Genomic DNA, 18947 nt, shown 5'->3' with positions numbered 1-18947 from the left:
TTGAAGCAAATGACTGATGTTCTATTCCATTACAAAGGCTACAATTCTGCAATCAGGGGTACTCGGGAGGATCCATGCATGCATGAGCCTGGTGGGTGCTGCTTTGGGCAAGAACTCTTTGTTTGTACAGCGCTTGGCACATGGGGCCAGGACCTGATTGGAGTCCCCAGGAGCAACCGCAGTACAAATAATTAATCAGAACACTACACACATTTAACTTCATGCATGTGAAAAGTCCCTTTGACTTCAAAGGAGCTCCATGCAGAGGAGGGGTGTGACCAGGTGAAACCTGATTGCAGAATTGGCACCAAAATGTCCAGGAAAACCTAGGGCTCAGGAATTGGTAATGTGGTATGGTTTCTTCCAGCCCTGCTGATTGGCTACTGGTTCCAGGTTAGGTCAATGGAAAACCAATCACAGGTGATCGTTGCTCAGTGCTGTATGTGAAAAGTACTTGGTGGATCAGTAGAACTTGTCAAAAAAGTTTCTTTTCTTTTCTTTTCTTTTCTTTTCTTTTTGGTGACTATATTGCTGATCATTTGGTTCTGCCAGTTATTGAAATAGATGGATTTTTAAAAGTTTTCTGTGGAATGATTTTTATATCAAAAGCTTATCAAAAGACTTTTTGATTTAAAAATTTAAAGTTTTCAAAAAATTAACATTTTATTTTTATTTTGGAGGGGGGAAAAGCCACCTGGCCCCAATCCTGCAAACACTTAATAACTTCGCGACCATGCGTAATCCCATTAACGGCAATAAGATTGCTCATGGGACAAAAGTGAAGCATGTGGATACGTGTTTGCAGGATTGGGGCCAGGTTTAATGTCATGCATGTGAAAGGTCCCATTGAGTTAAATGGGAATACTCCTGGTGTATAAAGTTGACAGGCATATGGCTCTGAGGCTCATTTACACTAACAGCTTATCTCCACCGTGCTGCAGGGCAGATGACAGGGCTGCATATTGGAGAGCATGTGAGCGCATTGTGCTTGAACTGCTCCATGTAGACCGTGTTGGTGTGAACGAAAAGGAACTTGGTTTGCATTGATGTAGTCCCGTTTCAAACAGGGCTATGTTAAGGTGTAGCGGGTACCTTTTAGTGTGTGCCAGCAAGGTCTACATAGGGAAGTGATGAAGTGAATCCGATGAAGTGAGCTGTAAGTCACGAGAGCTTATGCTCAAATAAATTGGTTCGTCTCTAAGGTGCCACAAGTCCTCCTGTTCTTTTTGCGAATACAGACTAACACGGCTGCTACTCTGAAACCTGTCATAGGGAAGTTAGTGCACTCTGCAATTCACACCCCAGTAGTCCATACTGCGGCGGTGTGTAGACAAGCCCTAAGGCTCTTTTACACTGCTCCAGGCCTTAAACTGAGTGTAAATTCCCATCTTAAGACCCCCTCACACCGCCAGAGTGGTATAAAGGGGTTTTAGTGTAAATGAGAATCAGGCTTATGCACACTTGCAGAATCAGGACCCAAGTGACATGGGCCTGGTCTGCACACAGGTTTTTACCAGTATAACTATGTCAATTAGGGGTGTGATCTTTTTTAACGGATACAGCTATACCTGCACAAGCCAGAGTATGGATGCTGTTGTACCAGTATAAAGGAGCCTGATACCAGTCTAGCTTATTCCCCTTCCCATATGAAAAAAAGCGATACCAATATGAACACCTTTATCCAAGTATAACAACATGCACACTGGGGGAAATGGGTTGTACCACTTTTAACTATAACAGTGTAGTTAAAGCAGAGGTGGGCAAACTACGGCCCATGGGCCACATCCGACCCCCGGGACCTGCCTGCCCGGCCCCTTAGCTCTTGGCCGTGAGGCTCGCCCCCGGCTCCTCCCCTGCTGCTCCCCCTCCCCGGCAGCCTCAGCTCACTGTGCCACGGGCGTAACGCTCTGGGTGGCGGGGCGGCGAGCTCTTGCTGAGCCGCGCAGCTGCAGAGCCGTGGCCTGACCTGGTGCTCTGTGCTGCGCGGTGGTGTGGCTGGCTCCAGCCGGGTGGTGTGGCTCCCTGTCCTGGTGCTCTGGGCAGCACGGCTGTCGGGCCGACAGCCACCAGAGCTCCAGGCAGCGTGGTAAGGGGGCAGGGAGCAGGGGGGGTTGGATAGAGGGCAGGGGAGTTCGGGGTGGTGGATAGGGGACGGGGATGTGGATAGGGGTCGGGGCAGCCGGAGGGCAGGAACAGGGGGGTTGAATGGGGACAGGGGTCTCGGGGGGGCAGTCAGGAAGGAGAGGGGGAGTTGGATGGGGCAGTGGGGGGCAGTCAGGGGCAGTCAGGGGTCAGGGAGGGATGGATGGGGCAGGGATCCTGGGGGAGCTGTCAGGGGACAGGGAACACGGGGGGTTGGATGGGGCAGGAGTCCCGGGAGGGCCGTTAGGGCGCGAGAAGCAGGGGAGGCAGGTAGGGGGCGGGGGCCAGGCCATGCCTGGCTGTTTGGGGAGGCACAGCCTCCCCTAACCAGCGCTCCATATAATTTCAGAAACCTGATGTGGCTCTCAGGCCAAAAAGTTTGCCCACCCCTGAGTTAAAGCGATACATCATTTATGTGTAGACTAGGCCTAGGATAAGTGAAAATTGGCAGAGGAAATAAACCCCTCAAAACCACAGATAAAATGATCATCAAAAAACACAAGTTGCATTAAAGAAAACCTGAGCAATGGAAACTCAAAATGATTTCTGTGAAACTTTCCCTTTGATAAAAACGTCTTTATTTATATTGAATGACAAATTTCAACCAGCTCCAGGGGGAAGTCCATTTCTTAATGGGCAAATTTCCACCTCCCACGCCTCCCACATTGTCACAGTAGGCCCTTTGTTGGCCGTCTCAGCAGTGAGGGCAAAGACTAGCTTGAGTCATGGAAACCTGAGTCCCCTTTCTGCACCAGAGATGGTTACCCCAGGTCAGGGTTTGAGACACAACAGAGAGGCAGTATGAGGAAGTCCATGCTGCTTCTGTTCTGCATTCCAGCTGCATCTTTCACCAGCAGAAAATTCACGTCAGTAATAAAATTAAATTCCCTTAGAGATCACGGTCTGGTTTATTTTGAGGGGACAGAATTGCCACCATCAGATCACAGATCTCTAGGTCCAAAACAGATGGTCTAATAAAGTATCTGGAGGTCAGCTGGAAGGGGCTTTTATATATTCCCCTATTCTGTCTGTTGTAAGTACTTATCTGGCCCCCATTCCTGGGTATCTGCGCACTTCCCAGTCTTTAATGTATTTAGCCTCACAACACCCTGGTGAGGTAGGGCAATGCTTTCATCCTTAGTTTTCAGATGGGGACCCAAGACACAGAATGGCTTGGTGACTTGAATAGGCTCAGACAAGAAGTCTATGGTAGAACAGGGATGTGAGCCCAGGTCTTCCATGTCTTAGATTATCATTGATGCCTCACCTGAGACACTATCTGATTTTCAGAGGGTAGGAGCTCAGAGCTGTCTGAAAACTCATGGTCCTTTAAGGTGTGGGGCAACCAAAAATTCATGCCCTACCAATCTCTAGTCACTTTGGAAAATCTTGGCTATGAGCCTTTTGCTGGATCTGGGACTATGGAGCCTTCTTACTGGCCAGATCCTTGTAACTACAGATGGACTGAGTACACTGGGTTTTGCTTTTGCAAGACTTTGTTGGCCAGGGTTCTGCTTTGCACAATCAAAACCAGGGTTGGTTTGGATCTAGGGTCTGTTTGATCCCAGCTACCAACGTTTGGAGGGGTTAGATAAAAATTCTGGTGTTGACCTATTGCTACGAGAAACATGAACAAACCAAACACTAGATCCAGTGAACAGCTGAACACTGGGCTCCTGACACTATGAATCCTTGGAGGTGTTCCAAATTCAACCCAGTTTGAAATTTTGCACATGGTCCTTAGCTTTAAATGGGATAAACCCAGGTGCAGCCACCACCAAACTTTGGGAGATTTAAAATCTGGATCTGAATAGTTCAACTTGGGCCCATCTCTGTCTCCTCCTAGAATCACAGAAATGTAGGGCTGGAAGATGAAAGTCATCTAGTCCAGCCTCCCGACACTGAGGCATGATTAAGTGTACCTAAACCTAAATCATTGCATTTCCAAACACAAACTTGGGCCATGTTTATGCTCAGTGAAATGGTGAGCTACCCAACCTATAACTCTTTAGAGGATCTCTTTATGAGGAATGTCACCTCCCCTATACACCCAGATTTACCTGCATCGCACATAATCCTGCAGTTACCCTTGAATCAATTCTTAGTTCAAATTTACTGACCTAAATTGATACCAGACGTTAGGAAAAGAACCACCCATCATTATAAGTTTCTTCTATGGTTTTTGCTGTCTACCTCAATTTGGGTTTTTGTCACATTTAAGGAGCCAGCGTCACTCATATGGGTTTAATTTGTTAGAGTGTCAGGAGCGGGCCACAAGATGTAGCTACTGCTTGACATGAATTCCAAACAGGGATATTCATATGGCAGTAAAAAAATAGCTCATTAATTACTATTTTTAAGCCTTGTATGGCTTAAATAGTCGTGCTGGTCAGAACTATTTTTTCTGCAGATTTTTATGGATGAAAACAGCAACAAACACATCCATTTTGTTTAAAATTTCCATGGAAAATTTCAACTTTTCATCGGAAAAATCAATGAAACCTGAAAATTTTTGGCAGAAAACCTTAAGTTTTCATTCCCCCCACCCCCTCGAAAAAGTTTTGGTTTGGGGCAAAAGATTTGGTTTTTGACCAGAACTTTTTGTACAAAAACTCAAAATTTTCCACAGAAAGCAAACCCTTTTCATACACACACACACACACACACACACACACACACAAATCATTTTGTCAAAATCCCAAACTTCCATCAGAAAACCATTTCAATGGACATTTTTCAATCAGCCCTACTTTTGTTTTCAAAAGTCCCTAGGTTTCAGAGCCAGATTGTCAGTGATGTCCAATTGAACTTATGCTTCACTTAGGCTCAGATACTCAAAGGTACTTGCAAAAAAGAAAAGGAGTACTTGTGGCACCTTAGAAACTAACCAATTTATTTGAGCATAAGCTTTCGTGAGCTACAGCTCACTTCATCGGATGCCTGCAGTGGAAAATACAGTGGAGAGATTTATATACACAGAGAACATGAAACAATGGGTGTTACCATGCAAAGCTTGTGCTCAAATAAATTTGTTAGTCTCTAAGGTGCCACAAGTCCTCCTTTTCACCATACACGCTGAAACGAGAGTGATCAGAAAAGGTGAGCTATTACCAGCAGGAGGCGGGGGGGAAACCTTTTGTAGTGATAATCAAGGTAGGCCATTTCCAGCAGTGGACAAGAAAGTCTGAGGAACTGCTGGAAATGGCCCACCTTGATTATCACTACAAAGGTCCGTCCCCATCCCCCCCTCCCCGCTCTCCTGCTGGTAATAGCTCACCTTACCTGATCACTCTCATTATAGTGTGTTTGGTAACACCCATTGTTTCATGTTCTCCGTGTATATAAATCTCCCCACTGTATTTTCCACTGAATGCATCCGATGAAGTGAGCTGTAGCTCACGAAAGCTCATGCTCAAATAAATTGGTTAGTCTCTAAGGTGCCACAAGTCCTCCTTTTCTTTTTGCGGATAAAGACTAAAAGGGCTGCTACTCTGATACCTGTCAAAGGTACTTGAAATCAATGGGAGTTAGGCACCTTTTGAGGATCTGGGCCTCAGGGACTTTTGAAAATCCACCCCTTAAGTGCAAGAAATAAAGCAAAGAGACAGACACTAAGAAATAAACCCAGTGACTCTCATTGATTCTGATCATCTTGTGAAACAATATATGGGCAATATGCTTTTGATCCCTTCAATAGCTACTTCATGACCACTGGCCCTGTAATTCTCAGGCTTGCTGAAGTCTCATTCTCTATTTCTTTTCTTCCCAGAGGAGCACATTAAACTATGAGGACTCTGAAGAGTTGGTGAGTTTTTTTCTGGGAAAAAAAATGATGACAAATGATTTTCCAGTTAACCATTATCTGGAAATCAATCCTGCTGTTTGTTCAATGCCTTGCTTGTTTCACTGACCGGGTATTAACCTGTTTTCTTCAAACAGCTGACTGCTTGCACAATGCTGTTCGGGGGATTGGTACAAGATTTCGTAGTGATATATATTGTACTGATGTCGGAATAAGAACAAAAATGAACGGAAAACGTGCTCTCCCTTCCTCCCAAAAGGCAATATTTTTATAAACCTCATGGCAAATCATGCTGTTCTCCCTCTCAACGAACTGCTATGGTGGATCTTACATCTGACTTGGTCTGCCAAGTTGCCTCCTCCCTCTCTTATTTAAGTCTTTCTCTAAAACACACTTTTTCCAGGAGGCCTATAAATCCCAATCCTTCCTACATGTAGAGTTAGTGAAATACACACAGGGCTTGTCCTCACTCAAAGCTGAATTGTTTTACATTAAAGGAGCGATTCTAAACCAGTTCAGTTAAACCAGAGCAAAAGGCTGCAAGGCTCTTAGTCCTGTTTAAACCAGGCTTATTTTGGTTTGATTAGTTAACAGGCTAAAGCTGAGGTGAACTGACCTAAGAGTCTCCACACGGGTCTGCACCAGTTTAAGGAAACCCAGTTTAGTGTGTAGACAAAGCCATGGACACAACAATTACTAGCTGGGGTTGAACCTGAGAACCTACTGCACAAGAAATTCAGCCATCTCCCTCTTAAGCAAAAGAGCTTTAGATACTAGAAAGTAGCAAACTGGCATGCAATACGAGCTCATGTACTAGGCCAGTATATTACAGTACTCTCTTGTTAGATGACCTCTTCCCAAACGCCTAAGATCTACAAGAGTTGAAGATCTATTGAGGGCGCCATTTTGTAATGAACTGTAGCTAAATACAGACACTGTAATTGTCAGTATGGATTGAACCATCCCTCCATGCAAAACATACCCAGTGTATCTCTCTCCCAAATTTTCAAAGTTCTCTTCTCCATTGCAGGTAGCAGGTGATGACAAGATAAGTATTTATAGCTACAAAGTTCAGTCCACCATAACATCCCGTTTGGTCGACACCATGATCCAAAGCAAAGTGGAAAATAAAGCTAAACATTCCCAAAATGTGGTGTTTGATGTGCAGATTCCCAAAGGAGCCTTCATTCACAACTTTACTATGTAAGTAGTGGGTAGCTGTATCTACTGTGCATGACAATTTCAATAATCAAATAAGAAGGTGGTGGAAGGATAACAGGGAAAGTGTCCATAACTTTTATTGTATATAAAATAATATTTTTCTAAGCTTTGTTGTTTCTTTTTTAAAGTAAAAGAGCCCACTGGATTAGGAACAGGTTTGATTCAACTTGATTTCTCATTAAAATAAAGAAACTCCACAATAGTCTCTGAGATGATCTGTCTGTGTTTTTCTCTCTTAGGAACATAAATGGCATAACGTTTACTAGTTCAATTAGAGAAAAATCTGCAGCCAGACAACAATATGCTCAGGCCAGGGCCAAAGGCAAAGCTGCTGGAATAGTAAGGTACAAAAATTTCTCCTCTTTATTATGCTACTGTACTTCCTTTTCCTTTTATTAGCATCTTTAACTCCCAGACTGTGGGACTGGTCTGTGTCCTGACACCAAAATAGGATATCTGGTGGAAATCTCATGAACATAAGTACCGTGTCTTTATTTAGGCCCTGATCCGGCAAAGCACATGCTTTACTTTAAGCCCATGAATAGTCTCACTGAAGTCAGAACTTAAGTGTTCTGCCAGATCAGGGCCTATATATTAAGTAATTATTTTATGAAGTGCTTACCAGAAATAGCTAAGATGCTACAAATATAGGGTCAGCATGATGCCCATGCACCACTTAAATCCCACTTCTGCTCTATTTTGAGATTTACATTGGACTTAATCAGAACACAGAACTTATACTGGCTCTCTGCACAAGGGTGAACTTCATCATCATGTGACAAGCCCAAGCTTAGTAGCAGAATCAGAAGTGGAACCCAGGAGTCCTGATTCAGACTTCTACTCCAACCACTACTTTTAATTTGTTTTTGTTTTTTAAACAGAAACCGGCAATCTGCAAATGTTAGAGGCGGAGTCAAAGTGCAAAATTCAAATCTAGATCCTGATCTGGATTTGGAATGTCTTAGAATTCAGGGTGGAAGTTCAGATCTGGGTTTTGATTTTGACTGTGGTAAAAAATGCCATTTTGTCAAAATCGATACTTTCTGTGGGCATGTGTCAAATTCCAACAGATTTTCTTTCGGAAAAAAATTGAAACAAAGCTCTTCGATAAAGCTGAAATATTCCCTATTGAAACGGAACAATTTGAATTTTTGTTTTGAAACAAGTTTTCACTTCAACAGTTATATTATAATTTATAATAATAGAAAATCAAAAAGTTGAGATCAGAATAATATTTTTAATTGACTTGAAATTAAATTATTTTGGACATTTCATTGGGCAGGAAGTTTTGGAATTTGCTGCGGAACAGACATTCTGATTGCTGATCAGCTCTATTCCATTGCTTTGAATCTCCAGTTTGGTTTATCATAGAAAGGTAGGCCTGGAAGGGACTTAGAGAGGTCATCTAGTGCATGCGCCCATGCTAGAATTGGCAATCCTCCAGGATTGTCCTGGAGTCTCCAGGAATGGAAGATTTATCTTCAATTAAAGATCATGTCATGTGATGAAACCTCCAGGAATTGGTAAAACTTCCCCAAATTGGTAACCCTGCCCCATGCTGAGGCAGGACCAAATATACCTAGACCATCCCTGACAGGTGTTTATGCTCATCTACAGCAAGAACAATAGTTAACTTGTCTAGAGCTCACCTTGTGTTTCCACCCTCAAATTGACAAAGCCTCATTGAGTTAATATGTAAGTGTGGTTCCCTTTTAGAGGTCAAATTTAAGGCCAAATCAGCTATTAGGTCTCCCTGCAATTTATTAACTCGGGCCTTTAGCGAAAAGCAGGTGTTATTCCTGAAGCAGGTACTGGGTGAGTTTTCATATTCGGGTACTTGCCACACAGAGATACAGCTTTGTGTTTTGACAACACCTCCAGGAGCAGTGCCCTTGACATGGAAAACTTTAAAGCTGAACTGAACGTGCCCGGAGGAATGAAGGTCCAGTTTGAAATTCATTACCAAGAAGTGATACGGAGGAAGCTGGGATCGTACGAGTATGTTATCTCTCTGCAGCCTGGAAGACTTGCAAAGCACCTAGAGGTACAGGAGAGTCAAGGACTACAATGTTCTGTGTTGCTTCTCACCCAGGTCACTGCAAGTGGCACGTAGTTGGTTGGTTCTCGCAGAAAATACGAGTGCGAGTGACAGTTTGTGCGATGCACTCTACTGCACACTTATATACAACTTCAAGGCTACATCCAGCTCTTTTCCCTCATGAGTCGTCCCACTGAAGTCTGTAGGGGTGACTCATGTGAGTAAGAGAGACAGGATTTGCCCCTAATTTGTATAACACCTTTCAAAATATCCCCATCCCTAATTCCAGAGTGAAGTGGCCTACAAAAGCAGGCAGGATTTTTGCATAAAATAAATGTTCATTGACTTCAATGGGCTATGGCTCAGGCCCTAAGCGAATGTTCACTGCTCATGCTCCCGAGTTGCGGAGTGTGGGCTGCTTCGTGCTGACTGAGGGCTTGGACATGTTCCCATTGATTGCTTCCTTAAATCCTGTTTCCCTGCTGCAGAGCTGACTTGCTGCCTGATCTCCCACCCAGTAGCAGAACCAAGGAGGGCTCCACCAACATTCTAGTTCCAGGGCTGGGATTAGAGGGGAAAGCAATTCCCTTTCCAGTCTCCCCACACACCCTCCAGAAGGGAAAAGCAGCTCACTATCCAATCTCCCCCTACCTCCGACAGCAGGAACAGACAACTCGTAGGAGCTGGGGAGACTACTTGCCAGTCAGTCTTCCCTTGGCAATGGGACCAGCCAGGCTGGTGCAATCGGGGTGCCAGCTTTCAGGGGGCACTGTGCTACTCAGGGTTTTCCTGATTGCCCAGCCTTTTGGCTTTATTTAGTTTTGTTTTGCTGACTGGCCAGACTTTGTTCTGCTCAGAGGGGTGAGGTGGGTGTGAGGGAGTGTCTTCTGCCCTGGCCAGCAACCCACCTAGGACTGTTCCTGGAGACCAGAGCGTGAAACAACACACTGTCCAATCTGCACTACCTGCAACTTGGATCCAAGGATTAAAGTGAGGAGGAGGGGGAACAGAAGGGAGCTTCCCCCCTCTCTCCTCTGCTAACAGCAGACAAAGCGCTCCCACTCCATTCCCGGGCATGGGGCGGGGGATCAGTATTTCTTTCCACCTCCCCTCCTCCTGTGTGGCGTGAGAGCTCCCCCTGCTGTTTTGATATGCTCAAACCATTGCTTGGACCCCTGGCAATAGTCAAATTGGCTCTGTTCCTATGGCCGCCCTCTGAGGCCGGGTGTTGTCGCAAGTGTGCTTTGGGGAGCGCAGAAGTGCTCATGAGACACTGGGGCATTTCTAATGAGGCTCCATGCTTACTGTCCTCCCCTCTTGCCTCTAGGTGGATGTCCGCATTATTGAGCCTCAGGGACTTCGTTATGTGCATGTTCCTAACTCGCTAGGAGATCACTTTGCGGGAATCACCACCATCTCTAAGGGAGAGAAAAAGGTAATGGTCCAAACAGTAGCTGACACCAAGAAACTGTAGGTGGACAACATTTTCTCCCACAGGGGATAAGAGTCTCCCCGTACCCGCTGGGATCTGGCAAAGTAATACACGCTCACCATATAGAAAGCACTCGGAAAGAGGAGATCTGTCATTCAGAATGCAGACATTTGATGATCGCACCCTACACCACGTCTGAACAGAGAGACGTGCCAGATACTCCATGAAGACCACTTGTAACTTTGCTGTTGATTTTATATGCAAGGTGCTCAGATTATGTGGATGGCAGCAGTATAAAACAGATAGATAGATAATGTATGACATATAACCCAGAGCTGATCAATACTTTGCATTAGGAACTCAGAAATAATCAGATGCTGTGTTAGGGCTTGATTACACATGCAGTTATTCTGGAGTGGCTATTCCTGAATAACTACGTGTGTGGACTCTCTTATTCCAGAGTAAGAGTGCCTCTTTCCCAATTAGCTTCAAGATGGAAGTGAATTAAACTAAAATCAGAAAAAGGTACTCTTACTCTGGAGTGTACACATGTAGAGTTTTTCCAGAATAGCTATTCTGCTTTAAATTCACAGCATACCTTATTCCAGAATAACCTTCATGTGTGGACGAGCCATGTTCTTGAGGGCTAGTTGATTCAATGATTTAACGCCCTAGCCTTTGACCTCTTGAGAATCAGTAGACGTCTGTGAACATACTTTATGTTCTCATCACAAAACACCGGACAAATTGGTATAACTGGCTTTATCCTCTGAAGAGTGCTCAAATTCTGTGTTGATGGGCATCAATATTTGAACATACATAAAGGGATCGATAGAAAAAAGGCCCAGGTCTTGAGTAAAATAACAGAGATGATATAGATCAAGACTATGGTGTTTTGGCAGGTCTGTGTGTTGGGTGGGGGGAACTTGCTGAGCTGTTACTCTCACTGTGTTTGGCCTTACACAGATATCTGGTTTGGCCTTTAGATACCAAGCTGATGGATGACTTTTAAATAAATAAAATAGACAGTACAACTACAGTCCCTCATATTCATGAGGCTCAAATACACACACAAATACAGTCTATAACTGAGGTTATACTGAAATCTCAGGTTAATTGCAAGTCAGACCCCTGATATCAATGAGCAGCTTCACATCTTTTTTATCCACAAACCCACTTAGCCAAAGGTTTGGGCTGGGGCATCCAGGGTTGTAATTGGAGCAAACTGAATAGCATGAAAATGTATTTGCAAACCCGTTGGCAAAATGCAGCCCACAATTCGATTCGGCCATGTTCATGCTCTCAACTGTTCATGTCAATGATCAGGTTCTGTGGCTATTTTTGGAGCTTTTATCTGTGGTAATAATAATAAATAATAATAATAATAACAGTTAATACAGGATAATCCTGAGGGATTCCACGCATGGACCAGGGCACAGAATAAAAAGATGTTCCCTGCCTTGAAGAGTGTGCAGTCTAACTATAGTCATGGGCAAACATGGCTACTTCTGAGTTAACATGATGTTCACTATTGACTATAGGTCATTCGTTATTTTCCACTTTAAAAAAGTTGAATTAATCCAATCAGGAAAGAGAAACAATACCATGTGACATAGGTAACAAATCACGGATAACTAATTACTAATATTCATAGCCCTCAATTTATAGGGAATCTATAGGTTGTCAATTTGTTCAGACAAACCATTACAAATAACAAATGCATGGAAATCATGGCTATTGTGAAAAATCTTGGGTGTCATGCAAATATTTTTTTTCCTTGCAAACAGGAAACAAGAGCTAAATTCATCCAATGAATTGCTCGTGACAAACGGTTTGTCCAGGTCTGTCTGTAATACAGGCATATGACTCTGTGTGTTTGCACACAGAGCTGCTATTAGTGAAGAAAATGAGCGAAGAAAACCAAAGAGCAATCTTTGCTTTGAAGCAACAAAAATCCCTCTCCACTTTTACTCCGTTTTACTTGGAAAATTACAAAGGTGCTCAATGAAATTGTTTGTCCTCTGGATACAAAAGTCTAGTCCATTGCTTCTTGCAGGACTCATTCCTAATCTCTCAGAATGATGCCATTGTCGTGGGATGTGTGGTTGACTTTGTAATGGAGTCCCCTTGTTCACATCTCACCTCTAGGCCCACGTGTCCTTCAAACCAACAGTGGCTCAGCAACGAAAATGCCCCACCTGTTCTGCCACGGCAGTAGATGGGAATTTTGTGGTGGCATATGATGTGCAGCGAGAAACCAAAGCTGGAGAACTGGAAGTAAGTTTATTCTGTTACCATATGTTGCTCTCATACACAGTGCTGAAAGTCTAGGGGGCCCTGAATGTCAAGAGCTTTAATTTAGATAGTAGTGAGAAGTAAGGGGGCCATAAGACAAGTGAGGTAGCCCCTAAAAGCCAGAGGGGGCCGGGGCCTAGACCCCAAGCCTGAGTGTAATTCAAGAACTGGCCTTACCCAAATTGGAACATCAGAAGTAGTTGCCACAGCAGAGCAGACCATCCACGATCCCCATCTCTGGTGCCTTTATGCATTGCATTAAAGCGGGAACAAAGCACAGCATGGTTGAACAACAGAAGTGATCAAGAATCTTGCATCCAATTGAAGTAGCAGGGGGATTTTAGGCAGGCAGAATACAGTTACCTAACAACAAGTGGTCAGGACCAGCTCCCTGTCCTGTCCAAAAGCCAGCATCTCTCACATTGCAGTGCTCCCCAACACCGTACTGGGGTACTGATTAACTGACTCGAAAGGAACAGGGTCAGAAGTTGTGAGAAGGCAAACTGGCACTTCATTAGCATCATGTTGGCCTGGAGTAGGGTTGCAGGGTTGAGTCATTAGAGATGAAATAGCTCTTTTACACCATCTCATCCACCCCCCGGGCCAGTGCAGAGGCGTTCCCAAAGCAAGTCCTTAGAGCCAATTTCTGCTCTCCCTTAAAGCCAGTGGCGCTCAGACACTGCATTATGGTGATCAGTGCAATACACAAGCAGAGTTATGTGAAAATAGAATGTGGCCCGTAAAGAGGGCTGAAACCTTTCATTCCATTTACCGTCTTGGGCCATGTGGAATCTTTACAGGAACTCAGGTTACCACTGTTTGTATTTTGCAGATTTTTAATGGCTATTTTATTCACTACTTTGCTCCTGACAATCTGGATCCGCTGCCCAAAAACATTTTATTCGTTATCGATGTGAGCGGCTCAATGTGGGGATTGAAAATGAAACAAGTAAGTTCCTGATCTGTGCAGACAGAAGGCCCTGCCTTTGTGTTCTCCCGTACGTGTAGCTATTGCTTGCTTGACTGCCACATACCTTGCTCTTGCCCAAACTGAAAATCACTAGGTCGGATCTTTAGGTCCTTTGTCAAAAGCATCACAAAAGTCACTGGACATTTGCCTGAGCAGAGGACTTCAGGATTTGACCCACCATATTTACTGTCCTTAAAATGTTTTAAGAAAGAAACAGGGTCATCTGAATCATACTGAGTTCTGAAATAGTAGATCTCGAAGCACTTTGCAAAGGAGGATGAATTTGTAGACGGGGCCATGGAGACACAGAGAGGGGATGTGGACTTGCTCAGCCTCACACTGCAGGTCATGACAGGGCTAGCAGTAGAAATCTTGTCTCCTGAGTGTCGTGCCAATACCAACGTTACACAACTTCCAGAGCGAGGTCCTCTCTGCTCATGGCTTCTCCCTCTCATGATTAGTATTCAGTGGGGATGGGATGAGGAGGACAAGTTTGGGTTTTGCAGACTCCTTATCTGGATTCTGTCAAGCCAGGTCCCATTTTACCTGGATTTCCACAGTGCCGAGGAAGCAGGCCGAGAGACAGCCTCATAAAAGGTTCCAGTTTGGGCCCATCACTCGTGTTGTTGTTCACCTACTTTCTTACTCATTAGCTAGCGTTTATAGGGTGCTTTGAATAATGGAAAGAGCTAAATGTGCCTATTCTTGTGACCCCTTCCTGTCTCAGACGGTTGAGGCGATGAAGACCATATTGGGTGATCTCCGGCCTGATGACCACTTTTCTATTGTTGACTTCAACCACAATGTTCGCACCTGGAGAGATGATTTAGTTGCAGCCACAGCACCGCAGACAGAGGATGCTAAGAAATACATCCAGGAGATCCATCCCAATGGGGGTACGTGGGTTTGATAATGAGGTACTCTCGTCACTTAGGTACCATGGGGATAAATGCCTCAGAAATGCCTCAGACAGATAGGCAGAGTCCTGTTCACAAAAGGCCAGATTTCCCACTCGTGCGGCAAGATGGACAAGGAAAAGGGACCTAGGGAGGGGGGCAAAACGAAGACACCCTTGCAGAGCCCCCTGGTCATTCTGTTGGGAAAGGCAGGGTGTTCCTTCTGTGGGGCCTGTCCCACAGATCTCATGTATCAGCAAGAGACCAGGCAATGGTGCCACCACACTATCTCTCTGTGCCCCCAGCACCTCTGGACTTGGGTCCAGATCCTTACAGGTATGTGGGCACCAAACTCCCTGTCACGGGGCTCACTCACTGTGAGCGGCACCTCCTGCTGGCCATCCTGGGAACTAGCTCTGCCCGCTTGCACGCTCACTCCGGTGGTATCTTCTCCCATCTTGTTTTGCTTTGCAGTCCTACTCTCAGCCTCAGGAACCGCAGGGGCCTCTTCATGGCTGGGCCCTCCAGCCAGGTCACTAAGGTCCTCCTCTTCTGGGGAAATCAAAGTCTTTCCAGACTGGCTGTTTGGCTGGTGTCTCTAATGCCCTTGCCACTTCCAAGTGGCTGGGAGGGGAACCCAGGCCCACCCTGTACACTGGGTTCCAGCCCAGGCATAGGCGCCGACTCCATGGGTGCTCCGGGGCTGGAGCACCCATGGGGAAAAATTGGTGGGTACTCTGCACCCACCGGCAGCCAAGCTCCCCACCCCACCCCCCCACCCCAGCTCACCTCTGCCTCTGCCTCCTCCCCTGAGCACGCCGCGCCCCGGCTTTGCCTCCCAGCGCTTGCCACCGTGAAACAGCTGTTTTGCGGTGTAACAAGCTGTGGAAGGGAGCGGGGAGGAGCGGGAACGCGGCACACTCAGGGGAGGAGGTGGGGAAGAGGCAGGGCCAGGGCGGGGATTTGGGGAAGGAGTCCAATAGGGGCAGGGAGGGGCAAAGTTGGGGTGGGTTTTTGCTGAAGGGGTTGGAATGGAAGGGGCAGGGGTGGAGTCGGGGCAGGCCGGGGGCAGGAGTGGGGGTCGAGCACCCACCGGCACCAGGAGAAGTTGGATATGGGAATGCTGCATCCAGTTCTGGTGTCTACAGTTTTTAAAAGTTGTTAGAAATTGGAGAGAGTGCAGAGAAGAGCCACTAAACTGATCTGAGGGCTGGAGAACATGCCTTACCGTGAGAGGTGGAAAGAGCTCAGGCTGATTAGCTAATCAAAAAGAAGTTTGAGAGATGACTCTGTTACAGTGTATACGTACCTTCACACGGAGAAAATACCAGGCAGTACAGGGCTCTCTTATCTAATCCAGGAGAAAGACCTAACAAGAACCACTGGGTGGTAGCTGAAGCCAGACAAATTCAGATTAGAAATATGGCTCAAACAGGGAGGGGGATTACCCATTGGAACAAACTACCTAGGGAAGTAGTGGATTTTCCATTTCTTGATGTCTTCAGATCAAGCTTGGCTGCCTTTCTGGAACATATGCTAAATACAAGTTATCAAGCACAGTACAGGGGTAACTGGGTGAAATTCCATCATCTGTGTTATACAGGAGTCAAACAAGATGATCTAATTGTCCCTGTCTGGCTTTAAAACCAATGACAGACAGTCAAAAGAGCTGGGTCTCTTCCCAGCTCTGCCCTGGATTTCGTCATGTGACTCTGAGCAAATCAGTTAACTTCTCTGTGCCTCCATCCCCCTGCTGTTAAAGGGGGATAATAGTACTTCCCAACGTTACAGGGGCGTTGAAGCTTCATTCATTCATATTTGAACTTCTTGTAGGGAAAGGACCTAGAGGAGTGCAAAGCAAAATGTATTTTAACCAGTATCAGAATTTGGCCCTTTAATAGGCGTTTGTCCAAAGGTTTGGGATTTTTGGTTAAATTCTCCCAAGTATGGTGGGGATTTTTAAATCCTAGGTGAACCCTAGCTTAAAACAGAGTAATACAGTAGTGAATGAGGCCCACTGAATGGACCACAGTCTGCTTTCACTTATACTCGTGTAAATCTGAGACAACTCCATCGATTTCAATGAATAACTCCACTAAACAAGCAAAATCTGACCTAATATACTTAAAGTGAGGAAGTCCAGCAGCGTTTAATTAAAAGGCCATGCACCACACCCCTCAGCATCTATTTCTGGGGAGGCCTTTAACTGTCCTTGAGGTCTTTGTCCATGGGGGCTAACACAAGTGCGATCCTAAAATGTGGATCTGTGGACGTATTAATGCCATTGGGCAAGACAGTGGTAAGACCTCAGCTGGATACTATGTACAATTCTGATCACCTATGTTCAGGAAAGGCTCATTCAAACTGGAACAGGTGCAAGGAAGGGCTGCTAGGGTGATCAGGGGAATGGAGGGTCTTTCTTACAGGAAGTGATTCAAAGAGTTTGGCCTGTTGAGGCTAGAAAAATGAAGGCTCAGAGGGGATATGATTCCTGTCTTTGAATACGTGAGAGGGGTAGAATCAATGGGGATAAACTGGCCATGAATAAATTTAGGCTGGATATGAGAAGAGGGTTTCTAATATCAAAGGAGTAAAGTTCGGGGACAATCTCCCAATAAGAGCAGTGGGGGCAAACAACCCAACTAGTCTGAAGATGAACTTGATGAGTTATAGAACGGGATTCTATGACAGGGTTGCCGGCATTAGCAGGGGACTGGACTCAGGTACTCAGGTCCCTTCCAGTCCTATGTTCCTATGTATTATTTTCTCAGCACTAAGCCTTTATTTCAAGAAGGAAAGCTGCGTAGCAAACATGCTCATTTTATCACTTCTTTACCAGGTACAAACATCAACGAAGCTCTTCTTCGAGCAATATTCATTCTAAAGGAAGCCAGCAACTTGGGAATGTTGGATCCTAACTCTGTCTCCATGATCATATTGGTGTCAGATGGTGACCCTACGGTAGGTAAGGATCTTGCATTAGGTGACATGAAAGGCCAGTTGAATGGGCTTAAGAAACACAACCAGCACATGGACACTCTACAAGTAAGTTAAGAAAATGCTATTGTCCCTTCTTCCAACGCCAGTGTCCTGCTTCAGACACCATGTTGCCCCTCTGCCAAGTGGTAGCGGAATTCTGGGGCTTTTCAGGTTGGCTTCCTAGTGGATGAGAAATGAGTGACATGGAGGCTGGGTATATCCTAAGGGTAATGTGCTTTATTTACATACATACTCCAGTCCTGGAACAGAGGAGGTCACAACCATCACACAGGCAATCCCCTCTTCCAGAGATCTCAGCCCACACTGTGGTGGCTGGTCCCCAAGAAGCTGCTCCGTCCTAGGAATTGCCCCCAATATGAAGAATAAATCAGAAAGAAAATTAAGTTCAGTGGGGTTTGCATCAGGCCCCAACTGCAGAAATTGCCTCAAAAGTCACCCCTGGCTGCTCTACAACTGAAGTTTCTATTTAAAAAAAAAAGTTAAGTTTCTAGCCCTCAAGGTTGCAAAGAGAACCTTAAAATCATGAACTGAAGTGTAAACCATTAGTGGTGTCTTGCTGAGTTTGCAGAGAGCCTAAAACAATAGTTCTGTGAGATGAAAACAGCCCTATTCATCTCCATATGTTAAAATAGCAAACCAACATTCCCACTACAGACACTGAGAGTTTGGGATATTCAAGGAATATGGGATTAGATCCTAGCTGAGGATTCTTATGAATCATTTTTAATTGGGTTGAAGGGTTTGTTCTCCATTCAGGAGATGACTGAAAGTCACTCTCTCCCTTGAAGGTGAGCTGAAGTTGACTAAAATCCAGAAGAACGTGAAACAGAACATACCAGAAGATGTCTCTTTGTTCTCTCTCGGGATTGGATTCGATGTAGACTATGATTTCCTGGACAGGCTTTCTCATGAAAACCATGGAATGGCACAGAGGATTTTTGGAAATCAGGAGACCTCTTCCCAAATGAAGGTGCATTTCCTTCCATCCACCTCTTAGACTGTGAGGGTCAGACTCTGCTCCCCGCTGTGAATCTGGAATAACTCATTCAAAGGCGATGGAGTTACTCCTGGTTCACACAGGTCCCACTGAGAGCAGAGACTAGCCCTGAGAGTTCAACAGGGTAACGATCATGTCTGTAAACCCAAGACCT

At 45.2% G+C, this 18947-nt stretch overlaps 1 protein-coding gene across 1 annotated transcript in view; it reads left to right on the top strand.

The window, feature by feature from the left end:
- Nucleotides 1-18947, top strand: part of ITIH2 (inter-alpha-trypsin inhibitor heavy chain 2) — a 38635-nt gene that overhangs the window by 1832 nt on the left and 17856 nt on the right. Inside the window, exons 3-12 of the mRNA XM_073328819.1 lie at nt 5912-5947; nt 6975-7147; nt 7405-7509; nt 9047-9209; nt 10531-10638; nt 12784-12912; nt 13763-13879; nt 14628-14796; nt 17636-17761; nt 18585-18766. Coding sequence (XP_073184920.1) covers nt 5912-5947; nt 6975-7147; nt 7405-7509; nt 9047-9209; nt 10531-10638; nt 12784-12912; nt 13763-13879; nt 14628-14796; nt 17636-17761; nt 18585-18766 — 1308 coding nt within the window. The remainder of the gene's footprint in view (nt 1-5911; nt 5948-6974; nt 7148-7404; nt 7510-9046; nt 9210-10530; nt 10639-12783; nt 12913-13762; nt 13880-14627; nt 14797-17635; nt 17762-18584; nt 18767-18947) is intronic.

Source organism: Lepidochelys kempii, chromosome 1 (assembly GCF_965140285.1).
Source record: "Lepidochelys kempii isolate rLepKem1 chromosome 1, rLepKem1.hap1, whole genome shotgun sequence".
Taxonomy (NCBI): domain Eukaryota; kingdom Metazoa; phylum Chordata; order Testudines; family Cheloniidae; genus Lepidochelys; species Lepidochelys kempii.
Note: the sequence above shows the minus strand (reverse complement) of the source record. Positions and strands in the feature narration are given on the sequence as shown.